The sequence below is a fragment of the Syngnathus typhle genome, linkage group LG10 (genome assembly GCF_033458585.1).
Source record: "Syngnathus typhle isolate RoL2023-S1 ecotype Sweden linkage group LG10, RoL_Styp_1.0, whole genome shotgun sequence".
NCBI lineage: Eukaryota > Metazoa > Chordata > Actinopteri > Syngnathiformes > Syngnathidae > Syngnathus > Syngnathus typhle.
This window is the reverse complement of record NC_083747.1, coordinates 335,130-350,153: the sequence shown is the minus strand read 5'-3', so window position 1 is coordinate 350,153 and position 15,024 is coordinate 335,130. Positions and strand designations below refer to the sequence as shown.

General features: G+C 49.5%; 3 protein-coding genes across 5 annotated transcripts; 1 reads left to right on the top strand and 2 right to left on the bottom strand.

Moving 5' to 3' along the window:
- Positions 1–147: 147 nt before the first annotated feature.
- On the bottom strand, positions 148–5,226 carry LOC133161034 (protein SOGA3-like). Its single transcript, XM_061289210.1, has 12 exons — positions 4,980–5,226; positions 4,145–4,369; positions 3,917–4,075; positions 3,640–3,708; positions 3,227–3,546; positions 2,899–3,058; positions 2,756–2,828; positions 2,009–2,657; positions 1,811–1,940; positions 1,333–1,472; positions 888–1,218; positions 148–763 (listed from the first exon to the last, which is right to left on the bottom strand). The coding sequence occupies exons 1-12, from the start codon at positions 5,109–5,111 to the stop codon at positions 752–754; spliced, it is 2,400 nt and encodes a 799-aa protein (XP_061145194.1). The 5' UTR covers positions 5,112–5,226; the 3' UTR covers positions 148–751.
- Positions 5,227–8,679: 3,453 nt separating this feature from the next.
- On the bottom strand, positions 8,680–12,489 carry elovl4a (ELOVL fatty acid elongase 4a). Of its 2 annotated transcripts, none has more exons than XM_061288949.1 (8): positions 11,836–12,489; positions 10,861–10,988; positions 10,703–10,779; positions 10,446–10,633; positions 10,240–10,320; positions 9,846–10,017; positions 9,380–9,507; positions 8,680–9,238 (listed from the first exon to the last, which is right to left on the bottom strand). In XM_061288949.1, the coding sequence occupies exons 3-8, from the start codon at positions 10,767–10,769 to the stop codon at positions 8,927–8,929; spliced, it is 948 nt and encodes a 315-aa protein (XP_061144933.1). In that variant the 5' UTR covers positions 10,770–10,779; positions 10,861–10,988; positions 11,836–12,489; the 3' UTR covers positions 8,680–8,926. The 2 variants fall into 2 exon arrangements, with proteins under 2 accessions (XP_061144933.1, XP_061144932.1); XM_061288948.1 differs by lacking the exon at positions 11,836–12,489 and adding an exon at positions 11,422–11,792.
- On the top strand, positions 12,405–14,919 carry prelid3a (PRELI domain containing 3A). Of its 2 annotated transcripts, XM_061288950.1 has the most exons (7): positions 12,405–12,808; positions 13,502–13,670; positions 13,756–13,845; positions 14,070–14,140; positions 14,228–14,330; positions 14,466–14,540; positions 14,632–14,919. In XM_061288950.1, the coding sequence occupies exons 1-6, from the start codon at positions 12,777–12,779 to the stop codon at positions 14,523–14,525; spliced, it is 525 nt and encodes a 174-aa protein (XP_061144934.1). In that variant the 5' UTR covers positions 12,405–12,776; the 3' UTR covers positions 14,526–14,540; positions 14,632–14,919. The 2 variants fall into 2 exon arrangements, with proteins under 2 accessions (XP_061144934.1, XP_061144936.1); XM_061288952.1 differs by lacking the exon at positions 14,466–14,540 and having other exon boundaries at positions 12,409–12,808.
- Positions 14,920–15,024: the final 105 nt, after the last annotated feature.

Here is a 15,024-nt window from a genome sequence, read left to right as displayed (position 1 = left end):
GAGAGAGAGAGAGAGAGAGAGAGAGAGAGAGAGAGAGAGAGAGAGGAGAGAGAGAGAGAGGAGAGAGAGGAGAGAGAGAGAGAGAGAGAGAGAGAGAGAGAGAGAGAGAGAGAGAGAGAGAGAGAGAGAGAGAGAGAGAGAGAGAGAGAGAGAGAGAGAGAGAGAGAGAGAGAGAGAGAGAGAGAGGGTGATTTGAGCCTTTCAAGGGGAGCTGTCACTCTAGTCTCAACGATACTGCCCTCTACTGGTCAAGAGAGAAGGCAGGTGACGCGGACGCCAATTACGTAGATTGTGAGCAGACACGGGAGGGGAGGGGCGAGCACACAGCCAGCCGTTTTTTCCGGTCCATCTCGGATGTGTGCACGGACGGCTTCCTTTCTTTTTTCCCTTTGTAGAGCGGTATAGCCTGTTCCACTCCTTGAGCACAGTAGATGTGACGAAGGGACTCAAATGCGTTTAACATTCCTCTTGGTCCTGATTCGATTACAAGTTTAACTAAGGCATCGCTTTAAGAGTGATGGGGTGAAATTCTTTGCCCCGATATGATACTCGGTCGGTCGGTCGGTCGGCCGAGTCAAGTCCTGACACGTTCCTCCCGTTCATGAGTCGAAATAGCGCCAACAATAAGGCCTTGTCCTTGTTCAGTAAGCACGGCTATCCACGCGGCAGAGGAAACAAAGCACAATCTCGGTGACGTCAGCAACAATCCAGTCCAATGAGATAGAGGATTGTAAGAATGGCGTGAGAAACATCAGCTTTCAAACTGGAGTTCAAATGCAAACAAAACAAAACAAAGCGTGCAAAGTTATCAAAGGGAAATGGCAAACAACGACGCACTCAACGCAAAATGCTCGGAAGGTAGCGAGCGGACGTACGACGGCCATTACGTTCAAAGCGGAAAGGTGACCAGTTGACGATGATACCGTTGATCTGACGTCCCGGGCAACGCGAGGGAAGTAAACACTGATCCGGTTCGGGTTCCGGCCGGCAATCATCTGCTTGCGGAACGCGTCGGCCCACCTCCGCTTGAAACAAAGTTCTGTTGAACTCTGCCGGGGGTTTTTTTCCCAACATGACGTTTCTCCCGGTGTCATCGGGTGACAGGGCCATCCAGTGTGGATTGTAGATTTGGCTGAGATCACATGTTGCCCCATTTGACCTGAGGGCACTTTTATCCGCGTCCTTCTCTGGTGATGTTGACTTTCAGATGGACTCAATCTGAAAGGAAATCAGCAAGGATGTATGGTTTGTGCATTTCATTCCCATTCAGACGCTACGTTGTCGTCGTACCATTGACTCATGTCTGAATGTTCAGCTATAAGACTTTCCCACCTTTTCTCCTCACTCTTCTTTTGGATCTCAACCCGGTAGCTACAAAGTTCTTGACTGACACGAGCGATGGATGGATGGATGGACGGACGGACGGATAGATGGACGGACGGATAGATGGACGGACGGACGGACGGCTTGAGCTGTGCTTGCAAATTGATCATGAAAATTGAACAAAGCGCTACATGAAATAAAAATGACAAAAAACATAAAGACGTACATACGACATTCAGTTGTGAGGCCTACAGAACAAAGAAAAGAGTCAAAAGAAATACAAGTTTAAAAATGGTGGCATAAGACAGTGAGGAAAAGAGAACAAGAATGAGGATCAGCAAAATAATGGGCTGAAACATCTTTGAGAGCGCAAAGAAAAAGAAAAAGGGGGGAAAGGAGAACAAGGGTTAGCATAAAAGCCAGCAACCATTTTTTCACTGCAATTATCAATTGTTCGGGAGCTTGCAGAGTAACGCATCAAGCTTACGGAGAGAGGCTCCTCGGGTTCTTTGTCATCTTGTCTAGGAACATCCAAGCGGTCAATGAAGCCCTGCAGCTCCTTCCTGAAGCCTTTCATCTGCGCGTTAATCCGATAAAGCAGTTCGTGCTCTCGGATCCTGCAAAGCCGGCGTTCCTCAGTGGAAGGCGAGACGTATAGCCGCACGTCTAGCTAACACGTACGTACCTAGCGCCTTCGTCTAGGTCGTCCAAGCTAGCAAAGAGCTCGCCGTTGGTGACGTACACCCGAGCCTCAGCAATGATGGCGCCGGTGTCGGCAATGAGCCGGTCCACGGTTCGGCCCAGCCTTTCGGCCTCCGTTCGGATGTCTATCATTTGCTGCCGCTCCTTCGGGCTTCTGGATAAAAAACGGCTCTCCACAGGTGAGTAGAGGGAGCGCGTTGGGGTGAGGCAGCGGATGTTCCTCACCTCGTCCGAGTCACTCTCGCCTCCAACGGGGCCCTCCCGTTTACGGTGAGGTGGCAGGAGGCGAGGTGAGGAGCCAGAGCCAGAGGCCGAGCCAGAGCCAGAGCCAGAGGCCGAGCCAGAGCCAGAGCCCGAGCCAGAGGCCGAGCCAGAGGCCGAGCCAGAGGCAGAGGCCGAGCCCACGCCCGAGGGCGTGTCATCGTCCCGCCCCCCGTCGCTCTCAACATCACTGTCCCGTGGGCTGCTTCGTATGCCCAGGTGCGAAGCCAGGTCATAGCGCTGCATGTTAGATAGCAGCACTCGGTTCTCATATTGGAGCTGCATGACTTTGCCACTCAATTCATTGATCTGCAGACGGGCTGCCTTGAGTTCCTCCTGGAGGGCGTCCATTTTAGCCGGCTCGCTTCCTCCTGGCATGTGGAAACAAGGCAAGGGTGCAAATGAGATTCCACCAGGCAGGAGGAGGGCTGAACACATCTTTTTTGCTTTGAAGAAAGGCAAAACAGACCTCCTCCCCCGTGTCTGGTGCCAGCTTCATGGGATCCAGCTTTGTACTTGAGCTTGTTCAGCTCATTTGTAACCTAGAAGCAAAAGAGAAGGAAGGGCATTGTGAAAAATGGGAGGCCCAAAAAAGCCCACTCTGGTGCTAACCTTTTTGTTTTCCTCCTCCACATCTGCTAAATTCCTGCGCAGGAGTTCTGCTTCATCCTCCACCAGTTGCAGCTGCTGCCTGAGCTCAGACAGCGCCTCGCTCTGCTCTCTGCACTGCTGCCCTCCGCGCCCGTCGCCATCCGCTCCGGCGGCCACCAAACTAGCGGGCAAAGGACGATGAGCGTTGGCAATCACCGAGGGCGGGCGGGCGGGCGGACGGACGTGCGGACGTGCGGGCGTAAGGGCCCAGCCCAGCCCAGCTGAGCCCAGCCCAGCCCAGCCCAGCCCAACCCAGCCATCATTTGGTCTTTGAGCTCATCCTACCTACCTGTCTTCCCTCATGTCGTCCAACTCGGCCTTGAGCCCCCTGTTTTCCACCTCCAACTCGACAATCTTCCTCCCCAGGATGTTGGCTTCCTCCTCCACCAGGCGCAAGCGGAGCTTGAGCTCGGATTCCCGCGTGCTGGGCGGGCCCCCGGCTTCGCCTTTGGGCAGCGGGCTGTCCACGTCCCCGTAGAAGGAGCGATACTTGTGCAGCTCCTGCTCCAGCCGATCCTTCTCCTTGTCTATCTTTGCCATCTTTTTCCTCATCAAGAGCGCCTCTTCTTTGATGAAGGCCACTTGGCACTTCAGATCCTCATTTTCTTCCTGCGATTAGCGGTGAGGTGAGGGAGGCGGTTCACTCGGAGAGATTGATCCAAGGCCAAGGTAGCGAAGGTTGCGCTCCATCAGGTCACTCACCTCAGTTGGGGTCTGCTGGGCCTTCCTCTCTTTCTGCAGCTCCTTGCTTCCTTTTCTTTTCAGGGACAGCTGAAGGGAAACAGCGTTTACGTCGTCATCATCATCATCATCGTCACCACCGTCATCATCATCATCTGCTGTTGCTGAATGTTACTTCATCTGCCAACAGCTATTACTCGGAGGACACACGCGTTCATATGTCCCATCCGCTTTTTGAGCCAGCCACAGAACTAGCAGACTCTTCCATTGTTTTGCCTGGCTGGCTGGCTGGCCTCACCTCTTTAGCTTTCTCGAGCTCGTTGTGAAGAGCTTGCTTTGTGACTTCCACCTCTATCAGTCGCTGCCTTAACCTCTCGTTCTCTTCTTCCGTCCTTGTCCTCTTCTCCTCCACGTTCTCCAGCTCATGGTGCAAGCGCACAGACACGTCCTTTGCCACCTGTTTAGTGGGGAGCATGCAAATGCAAGCTTGAGGGAGGCCAGTGCAAAGAAAAAGTCACCTACGTACCTTGAGGTCTTGCTCCAGACTTCGGAGCATCTCTCCATCCACTTGGCCGCTCTCTGTGAAGCGGACCCTTTTTCTCTCTGCCTTCTTCAGGCGATATTGGAGTATTCGGCAGTTCTTGTTGGCTCTCTCCAACTCCCTGCGCATGTCGTGCAGCTGGCAGGCGTCTTCCTCGTAGAAAGTGTCCCGCATCTCGTCCATCTCTGCTCGCATCTCCTCAATTTCAGTCTTGCAAACATACGATAGGATAGGATTGAATAGGCTTTCACAACTCGATTTCAAACGTCCAGCAAATTCAGATTGGACGTGGCATAGTTTGGAGGCACTGCAAACGCCTTCCTAACGTGTTTAGCGCCATCTAGCGGTTGACAGAATGCACTGACCTACATTCAAAGCGCTTGCATTTTCAAGCACCGGTACTGACTGCAGCAAGGCAAGTCGAGCTAGGTCCATGGCTTCAGTCAGTAAAGGTGCCGCCAGCAAAATGGCACAAACTATTTCGGCTCTTCCCGTTCATGACAAGGCGACCTTTGTTGCACATTTGGCATGTCAGTGTCCTCCCTGGGGGTGACTCACGCACTGGACCTTTGAGTAGATTTGTATATGTTTGGTGTCGTTCTTTTTGCTTTGTTTTGTTTTTTCATCTCCGACAGTTGCAACGCAATAGCGCACGCGTACAATAGTTCAAAGTTAACTCAAAGTTAAAAGGGTCTGACGCAGCAAAGCCAGGGCATGGCCCGGCCCGGCCCGGTTACAATGCAGCAAATGGAAGTCATCGCGCAGGCGGGCGGGGCAGTGACACTGCATGCACAAGTTGTAATATGGGCTGCGAATTTACCTTAAGATCATCATTTTCATCCTCAAGCCGTTCCACCTCCTCTAGCAGCGTCTGGTCCTGCTGGGGGGCCACTTGTGGGGTGGGCTGAGGCTCAGGCTCAGGCTCAGGGGGGGAGGCTGCTTTGGCCTGCATCTTTGTTCCTTTCTTCCCTAAGCTTTTATTCAGGTGAAACTGAATCAGCTCGGACTGCAAGCAGCCCTCCTTCCAGAAGCCTGCTCCGCAGCCGACTGTGCTTTTGGAGCTTTTCTTTGTCGTTGCAGAGGCGTCCCCTCCTCCTCCTCCTCCTCCCCCTCCTCCTCCTTTCTGGTTTTTATTTCTCAGTTTGGGGGATTTGCTCGCGCAGGGCTGGTCCGACACCACGCGGGGGTTCGGGGGGCAGGAGGCATCGGGGGGGCGCGTGCTGGAGCGGTCGGACGTTTGGCTCAAGGTGGGGCTTTCAGCACCGGCCAGCTGAACAGCGGCGGGCGCGCTGGCTTGCTGCCGCTCCCTGCCCGATGAGACAGGAGAATGACCTCGGCTGCTTCGCCCTCCTCCCTCTGCGCCCACCACCAGATGCTTGGAGGGGTTGCTCCCTTTTGGCGTGCTGGCTTTGGGGCCGGCGGGCGAGGAGGAGCGCGCCTGCTTCCGGCTGCTATTGTCCGCCGCCTGCCTGGGCATGTCGGCGGACGACGATGGCGTCTGCTGCTGCTGCTGCTGCTGCTGCTGCTGCTGCTGCTGCTGCTGCTGCTGCTGCTGCTGCTGCTGCATGGTGATGATGTCAGAGGCTCAGCTCCTCCATAGCCCCCTAAGTCTGCGGCTGTAACACAACACCGCAGCGATTGCATAGGTAAGCTCCCTTTTGGGTGTGGACAAGAACAAACCCAAAAGAGGCAAAGGCTATTTGTGTTCGAGAACCAATCACGTCAAACGGATGGCAACCACGTCTTTCATGCTGACTTCCAAATCAAGTCAAACGGATGGCAACCTCATCTTTCATCCTGACTTGGAGCTGCTTTTTATGATACAGTGTTTGCCGGCAGCCATCATCTCTTTTCCAACATGCACGATGATGACTCACTGTTACTCAGGTACTCAGGAAAATCAGAGCCGCTTGTACTTTCCTTCATTTGCCCGAGCATCATCTGTTCAGCTCCAAACATTGGTCTATTCTCCGATTGTATTTGCTTGATGAAATTGTACTCCAAACAAACAAAAGCAGCTCGCTTCTAGTAGCTTTGGGTTCCCATTGTGAAAAGCAACAGTAAGTCAACGTTGGAAGCCAGAAGGTCTAAACGTGTTCACCGACACTCCAAAATGCTCTTTCTGCAAGCTCACACCCATCTGATCAAATAGGACGACGACTCATGTTCTCTTCTTACCTTTTGGGCGGATGCTGAAGCTCAGTGGTGATGAAGGCAGTCAGGCAGGCAGGCAGTCAGTCAGGCAGGCAGGCAGAGGGGATTCCGCCTGGGCCGGCCGGCCCACTCCAGAGCCTCCCAACCGCCAGCCGGTAATTTGCATATTCATGAAATTACATCATCGCTGGCTGGGCGGCCCGCTCTCATTGGTGGACCGCCTGCCTGCCTGCCTGCCTGCCTGCTGCCCGCCTGTCTGCCTGCCTGCCTGCCTGCCTGCCTGCCTGCCTGCCTGCCTGCACGGGAAACGTAGCTTTATTTTATTTTATTTTATTTTATTTTATTTTATTTTATTTTATTTTATTTTATTTTATTTTATTTTATTTTATTTTATTTTATTTTATTTTATTTTATTTTATTTTATTTTATTTTATTTTATTTTATTTTATTTTATTTTATTTTATTTTATTTTATTTTATTTTATTTTATTTTATTTTATTTTATTTTATTTTTTTGGCTACTCCTTGGTGCATGTGCAAACATTTGATCAAGTGGCTGCATGTGTCACTCATTATCTTGCAAACGGATGGGCGCGTGAACTCGGAAGGGCTCGCTCGCACCCGATCAAGAGCGCTCGCTCATGTGCGCGTTCCCGTTCGTGATCCATAGTATTGATTTTATGACACGCTACTCCATCCGGTCGGTTTAAATTTAGACAAGGACCGCTGGCATTCAATGGATGCATGGATGCATGGGGCATGCAAGTGGGGTCCCGCATCTGACATCTGTGCTTACTGGTTACCATGGAAACCTTTGTTCAATGATGGCAAAGTGGGCCATCTGTGGACAATTCCGTGGGGTGACCTGCATCCTTTTGAAAGGAATATTTTAGAGGTCAACCTCTTATTTGAATTTGAATTCAAAAAATCTCATGTTTGCTATCTTAATCAAGTAGTAGACAATCCAATCGGAATCCAAGGTTGTTTTTTAATATACACATATGGGCTTTCTGTTTCAATCAATATTGTACTTGAAAAAAGCAGAACAACAACACAAAAGTAAGGTGGCCAACAAACAAGCAGGGCGCAGAGTACAAAAAATCGCAGTGTAATATACACAACACAAACACGCGCGCATTCTCATTGACGTCATCATCATATTCATCATCATCATAAAAAGGTCTGTACATGACAATTAAAAACGACGGAGAAAATGAAATGAAAATTGGAAAAGAAATAAACAGAGCAGTCAGTCATTCTTTGTTCATACACAGAATCAGTCAGTATGGAAGTGACTCCATCGTGCTTTTTATAGAAATGAAAGATAAGAGAATTGTCTTTTCTTTTCACTTGATGCTTGTTTACATTCAAGCCAGCTGAAGACCTGGACTAAGAATGTCAAAGTAAACCCTTTCAAAGTATTTGATCAAAACAAAGGAAGATATTGATTCTTGGAACAATAACCGGACCCTTTGGTGTACAACTGTCGACGAGACAAGCCATCAAATAAGGCCATAAATAGAATCAAACATCCTAAAATCAGGTCCACGTCATCACATTACTACACACAAGTCGGGACATAGAAATCGTACAACGCATACAGAAATAGTATCATATTTTACACTTTGATATCACGTTGAGCTTTGCAGTGCATGACCAACACGCCCCCCCCCGTAAGTAGCGGAAGAATCACGTCCAAGCTCAAAAGAATCCAAAAGCTCAAGAACGCACCACTTGGTCTTGACATGCTGTCTGTCCTTTGATTGGATGAAGACATCTTTTCAAATGATGGACCGGATGAAGACTTGTGGCACGTTAGCGGGACACTTGCTTTATACATGCGAGGGGGAACAAACGGTGTACAATGATGTTTAAGAAGAAAGAAAGAAAGAGAGAAAGAGAGAAAGAAAGAAAGAGAGAAAGAAAGAAAGAGAGAAAGAAGAAAGAAGAAGAGAAGAAAGAAGAGAGAAGAAAGAAAGAGAGAAAGAAAGAAAGAAAGAAAGAAAGAAAGAAGAAAGAAAGAAAGAAAGAAAGAAAGAAGAAAGAAAGAAAGAAAGAAGAAGAAAGAAGAAGAAAGAAAGAAGAAAAAGAAAGAAAGAAAGAAAGAAAGAAAGAAAGAAAAGACAAGAAAGAAAGAAAGAAAGAAAGAAAGAAAGAAAGAAAGAAAGAAAGAAAGAAGAAAGAAAGAAAGAAAGAAAGAAAGAGAAGAAAGAAAGAAAGAGAGAAAGAAAGAAAGAAAGAAAGAAAGAAAGAAAGAAAGAAAGAAAGAAGAAGAAAGAAAGAAAGAAAGAAAGAAAGAAGAAAGAAAGAAAGAAAGAAAGAAAGAAAGAAAGAAAGAAAGAAAGAAAGAAAGAAAGAAAGAAGAAAGAAAGAAAGAAAGAAAGAAAGACAGAAAGAAAGAAAGAAAGAAAGAAAGAAAGAAAGGGATTTCCCCCCCATCCGAAACACCTTGGATCTGACGCGAGTGTATTTTGCCCAATTTGACCTTTGCATGTGTTCCTGGCTAAACAACATTGGCTCACCACAAGCTCCTTTCATCGCGTCTTGATATGAACACATTGAGCTGATGAGCTCAAAGAAGGTCTTCTGCAGATGGAGCTTCCCTCAGCGTCCTCTAATCTCTTTTTGCTCTTCCTTTCCTCTTTCTCCTGCTGGTGTTTTCCTGCGGCTTGTCATCTTTGCTCGCCGCCGCCGCCGCACCATTGCCGAGTCCGTTGAGGGCCCCGTTTGAGACGGCCCGGCCTGCCTTGGAGGAGGCGTCGGCCCGCCTGGGCTGCTGGCGCCGGTAGGTCTGGTAGTAGAAGTTGCCGAAGAGGACGATGAAGGTGACGGCGTAGCAGATGAGGGAGTAGTGCATCCAGTGGGGGAAGTCGCAGTTGACGTAGAGCGACAAAGCCGTGTGGCCGATGGTGACGTGGAACTGAATCTGAGAGGCAAGCACAACGACCCGTTGAGGGGAAATGAAACCTCAAGCCATCACAGGCCTTGACCAATCAAACACTGACAAATATAGGCAGGCCATTTGGCTCACACACACGCGCACAAAATGATCGATCTGATGGCTTACCATCTGGACGATGGTCAGGTACTTTTTCCACCACAGGTACTTTTGAATCTTCGGACCACAGGAAGCCAGCCCATAGTAGAGGTACATCAACACATGGATTGCCGCGTTCATGTGTGCGCCAAAAAAGGCTGAAAAGACAACAAGCAGTAGTTTCAGTACGGATAGTCCTCATTTTTGGAAACACAAATCCTCGCCATGTGCTATGCCGGCATGGCTGATTGGATTCTTTTGATTGCCGAAGGCTCAGGTCCGGCTTAAGAATGGCCTGCCCGCCTGCCTAGAGCCGGTGCCCCGGCCAAATGAGCCTGCCTAGAGCCGGTGCCCCGGCCAAATGAGCCTGCCTAGAGCCGGTGCCCCCGGCCAAATGAGCCTGCCTAGAGCCGGTGCCCCCGCCCGCCTGCCTAGAGCCGGTGCCCCCGCCCGCCTGCCTAGAGCCGGTGCCCCCGGCCAAATGCCCGCCACTCACACTGCCCTCCAGCCACCCATTTGATGCCGATCCACCAGAGCGTGAACATGGTGCAGTGGTGGTAGACGTGCAGAAAGGTGACCTGCCGGAACTTTTTCCTCAGGATGAAAAACACCGTGTCCAGGTACTCGACGCCTTTGGAGACGAAATACCACCACAAGGCCCCTGCCACCTGAGCGGGGGACAGCCAAATGCCTGATTAGAACCTTTCAAGAGACCTTAGCTCCAGCACACCGATTGGAACGTTTCAAGAGAGCTTAGGGATGTTATGTCATCATGTCAGGGCTGCTACTTTCTGCATATTGTTCTGCAAGCGGATCACCTGAGCTTTGGCCTCTTCTGCTTGACAGCAGCAGTTGCTGTTAGCATCTGAAAGGGTGCACGTTGCACTCACCCTGACTTCATTGGGGTCATCGGAGTAGTCCACCCGTTGACAGATGTAGCTGTAGCTGGCTGCCCTGGCTGCCATGAACAGCTAGCGGGAGCCAAATTAGATATCATTTGAAACAGACAATGAAAGACACGCCGCACTCATTGAAAGGTGTCTATCATCAAGATGCAAAATCCTTCCTTCCTTCCTTCCTTCCTTCCTTCCTTCACCTCTTTGAAGATGAAGAAGTTGAGGAAGACCATACTGAAGTTGTAGACAATGAGTGTTTTGCGAAGCTGGAAGGGCTCCCTGTTCTTCATGTATTTGGGCCCCAGCCAGAGGAAGAGCAGGTAGGATGCACTGATGGCTAGAGTGGGCAGCGGGTTGTCCATCAGGGGCCATTTCTCCACGCGCTTGTCTGGAGGAAGGACAACATTGCATTCACCGCTGCTTAAGGCTGCCTGCCCAGGTTATTACTTTGGATTACCTGCAATGGTTAAGGTCCATTTGTAGAATTCTAGCGTCTCGTCGATTAGATGAGTGACAATCTCCATGTCTGCTGATCTGAAATGAAGAAAACACATTCCAGAATGACGCCGGTGGCGCAACTCATGGCAAATGGATGGACTTTTTTAGGATTCAGACTTTTTTTAGGACGACCGTTGTCGTCAAACCTCTTCCCCTTTGGATTGCTCCAGCGCTGGCAGTGGTCGATGAGACGGCAGCGGGCAGCAGACGCGAGGAGGATGAGAAGGACGATAGTCAACCCTCGCCTTGAGATATTAGAAAAGAAGAAAACGAAGGTGACACCTATCCCCAACCACCAACAGCCCATTTGCCCAAGCCTGCTGCAGTATTCATTCATCCATGCATCCATCCGTCCGTCCGTCTTATTGATTCAAGGGTTCCACCCCAAAATGAGCAAAAAGGATCAAGTAGGTTGCATTTCGAAGAGGTTTAATAGAGCTCATTAGATTGTGCGCATTTGCATTCTGCGGCATGCACTCACTCTCTCCTTCCGTCGGGCCCGACCTCCCTCCCTCGCTCACCTAGCAAGGATGAACGCTTCTCTTAACCGCATCCGTTAAGCTATTTCCGGCTTCAAAATCAAATAAACAGTCGTTACAACGTTTGGGGACAAGACGAATGATTCAAAAGAAAAATGTCATTCTATCCCGCACTTCACCGGTTAGGATGACCTATTACCTTTGCGTGATGGGTTTATCCGTCTACGATGACATTCAATGCAAGGTCATGAAGCGAGCGCATTAGTGTTACCTCCCTCCTCCCAATCGGCCGTTGTGCCTTTTTTTCTTTCTTATTTTTTTTTCTATTTTGGGTGTGTGTATCAATTGCTCGGCATCCACGGCGACTTAGATGGCGAAGACGTGAACGTGTGTGTGTGTGTGTGTGTGTCTCTCTCTCTCTCTTTCTCTCTCTCTTTCTCTCTCTCTCTCGCTCTCTCTCGCTCGCTCTCTCTCGCCGCAGCAGCTCTGTCTGTAGGTTACAATCGCACGCTATTTAAGTGTGCTGCGTCCATGTCCTTGTTCCAAAATAAAGTGGAATTCTGGAAAGCAAACGCATTGAGATGGATACTGTTTTTATTTTGGAAGGTCTCACCTATTTTCCGGTTCCTGCGTGTCGAAGCTTGATTGAGCTGACGCTGGATGCGTAAGGATGGTGGTGGAAGGATGCTCTTTTTTTCTCTTCTCTTCTCTTCTCTTCTCTTCTCTTCTCTTCTCTTCTCTTCTCTTCTCTTCTCTTCTCTTCTCTTCTCTTCTCTTCTCTTCTCTTCTCTTCTCTTCTCTGCTCTTCTCTGCTCTTCTCTGCTCTTCTCTGCTCTTCTCCGCTCTTCTCCGCTCTTCTCCGCTCTTGGCTTGTCTTAGCATGAGCACACAAAAGGGTGCCTGCCCTGCCCAGTCTGCCCTGCCGCATGCATGCAGTCAGTCAGTCAGCACAAGGGCCCCAGTGACGTCGTCAAGCACACCGAGGTGCAACACAAAACAGCAGTTGTGGCATCAAAATAAACTTTTAACCCGGAGCGCAATACTATAACATGAGTTTCGAAAATCAGGGAAAGGTGCAGGGACACTTGAGTGCATTTAAATATGTCATTTAGATATCCGTTTTCTTGCTACATTGCGATCAAACGGGTCTCTTTCCAAAATGTAGCCATAGGGGCAGGAAGAGCCTTTTATTTTGAAAGTCCTGGCCTGGCTAGAGCATCTAGTTGAGGCTGACTTTATGTTTGATGGCGAAAACGCTGGGCAGGTTTTGCTGCATGCTGCTCGTTTTCCTTTCCATTTTGTTTGTAACACCTTCCCTGCCTGCCTCCTGCCCATCTCTGGGGAACAGGATGCTCCGTTTGCAAGTGTTCCTCCTTCACCTTTGATGCTCGGAGGCAAACGAGCATCTGGACGGACGGAACTGATGGTGCTGGTCCCAGGGCCCAATTTACTGACTGATCATACACAGAAAGAACGGACGGACGGACGGACGGACGGCAAATCAGGCAGGCCAAGAGGCTTTTCTCAAGAGACAACGTCACTCTGGGTCAAAACATGAAGATTTGGAGCACAGAGCATGCTTTCAGGTACACTCTTTCTTTCTTTCTTTCTTTCTTTCTTTCTTTCTTTCTTTCTTTCTTTCTTTCTTTCTTTCTTTCTTTCTTTCTTTCTTTCTTTCTTTCTTTCTTTCTTTCTTTCTTTCTTTCTTTCTTTCTTTCTTTTCTTTCTTTTTTTTGATGAAGAATTACTCAAAACAGAGACGGGTAACTAAGGCCATAAACTCTGTGAGAGTTGCTAAGATTCACATGGAAGAAAAGAAAAAGTGTCAATAAATATATATATAAAGGACTGTGTGCTGCTTGAATACAGTTTACAGTAAAGGCTCACGGGCCTTTGTTTTAGCTGGTGCCTAGTCCAATCAGCTGCTGCATGTGCGCTTTGATTGGCTGCCAAGCAGTTCAGGATGAAGCCCACTTCTCCACAGTTAGCCCCAGCTAATCGGGTGGATGGATGGATGGATGGATGGATGGATGGATGGATGGATGGATGGATGGATGGATGGATGGATGGATGGATGGATGGATGGATGGATGGATGATAGTTTTGTGAGCTAGTGCGCTGCAGCATGCTGAGAGCCACTTCTTCTATTGTCATGTAACCCAAATATTAGAACGAGCCCAACAAACTACAAGCGACTCGTTTGACAATAATGAGTCATTTCATTCTCTTACCTCAAGTGATTGGAGGAAAGGTCGTTTACGCGTGGTACTGGTTTGTAGTTACCCGTGGGAGACGGTGATCAAGGCCGCCATGAGGAAGTACCCTAACCCCATGAATCCGCACGTGGTGGGCGTGGACGTGCTGGAGCGCCGGCTGGATGCGGAAGGACGCCTGCACAGCCACCGACTCCTCAGCACAGAGTGGGGCCTGCCGGCCATCGTACGAGCGGTGGGCGCTCCCGCCGTCCCGTCGCCGTGCTCTGTCGGGTCGGCGCGGCTGTGCTTGCTCTCAGACGTGTGGGCTCTTTTTCTAGATCCTGGGAACCAACCGCTTGCAAACCTACGTCAAAGAGCACTCCGTCGTGGACCCCGAGGAGAAGAAGATGGAGCTGTGCTCGACAAATGTAAGAAAAGCGTTCAAGCCTTTGGCCTCAATGTTGTCATCTTTCCCAAGCTCTATTCTACGTACATCCTCGGCTATCACCGTCGGGGGTCATTTCCGCAAATGGCCAGTCCGTTTGAAAGGGTTTGATGCCAGCGACCTCGGCACAAGCGATCCTGGAAATCTCCAGAGCCAAACACTGATTCCGTGTCCTGAGATGACAGCGAGCGTTGCCTTGTCCCACAGATTACGCTTACCAATCTGATCTCGGTGGATGAGAGGCTGCTTTACGCACCTCACCCAGACAACCCTGAGGTGTAAGTCTATTTCTTTCCTTTCTGTCTCGGCCTTAAAACAAAAGAGCAATGCTCGAAGGCCGTACGTACCTTTGGTGTGCTCCACAGCACCATTCTGACGCAGGAGGCCGTCATTACAGTGAAGGGAGTGAGCTTGAGTAGCTACCTGGAGGCTATGATGGCAAGGAGGATGTCTGCTAATGCCAGGAAGGTAACGCACCGTTGCATGCCGTTCCCTCGTTCTTCATGCGACGACGCTTTAGCCTGTGTGCTGTTGATCCGATCGTCTTTTAATCTTGCTTGCTTTCCGCTCTCTCTCTCTGTGTGTGTGTGCCTGCCTCTTTAGGGTTGGGATGCAATTGAGTGGATTATTCAGAACTCTGAAAGGGAAAATATTACTCTTTGACATTTACTACCTCTGGTAAACCTGGCCAACTTTTTTTCCCTCCTTTGATCCCCCCCCAAAAAATGTCATTCAACATGACTTGTTTGTTCACACTCTACATTTGCAGGATATCTTGAGCGAGTGCTTTGGATGAATGCATGAAGAGAGGAAGGAAGGAAGGAAGGAAGGAAGGAAGGAAGGAAGGAAGGAAGGAAGGAAGGAAGGAAGGAAGGAAAGAAGGAAAGCGAGTCTTTGTGGACTGGGCACACTGCACAGAGCCTCGCTTACCATACCAGTGGAGTGAGTACTGTACATTTACAAATATGCTGGAATGAGCAACCTCTGCTCCAATAGAGGACTGACTGTGTGCACAACACAATAAAAGACCACAAAAGGCACTCGTGGTATTTATTTTGACCGTCCTTCACGACTTTGACGTATTTGTCGACATGTGCGCTCGCTGAGGATGACCACGCGGATGCAATCGCGAATAATGAGTCGGTGTCTCCCTCGCACACGG

Excerpts from the sequence above, each read along its gene's own strand:
- LOC133161034 (XM_061289210.1), bottom strand. The coding sequence starts at position 5,111 with ATGCAGGCCAAAGCAGCCTCCCCCCCTGAGCCTGAGCCTGAGCCTCAG. Across the intron at positions 3,059-3,226 it reads GACGACATGAGGGAAGACAG|TTTGGTGGCCGCCGGAGCGG; the intron begins GTAGGTAGGATG and ends TTTGCCCGCTAG. Across the intron at positions 1,941-2,008 it reads GACCTAGACGAAGGCGCTAG|GATCCGAGAGCACGAACTGC; the intron begins GTACGTACGTGT and ends CCGGCTTTGCAG.
- elovl4a (XM_061288949.1), bottom strand. The coding sequence starts at position 10,769 with ATGGAGATTGTCACTCATCTAATCGACGAGACGCTAGAATTCTACAAA. Across the intron at positions 10,634-10,702 it reads ATGGACCTTAACCATTGCAG|ACAAGCGCGTGGAGAAATGG; the intron begins GTAATCCAAAGT and ends TCCTTCCTCCAG. Across the intron at positions 10,018-10,239 it reads ATGACCCCAATGAAGTCAGG|GTGGCAGGGGCCTTGTGGTG; the intron begins GTGAGTGCAACG and ends TCCCCCGCTCAG.
- prelid3a (XM_061288950.1), top strand. The coding sequence starts at position 12,777 with ATGAAGATTTGGAGCACAGAGCATGCTTTCAG. Across the intron at positions 13,846-14,069 it reads TGGAGCTGTGCTCGACAAAT|ATTACGCTTACCAATCTGAT; the intron begins GTAAGAAAAGCG and ends CTTGTCCCACAG. Across the intron at positions 14,331-14,465 it reads TGTCTGCTAATGCCAGGAAG|GGTTGGGATGCAATTGAGTG; the intron begins GTAACGCACCGT and ends CTGCCTCTTTAG.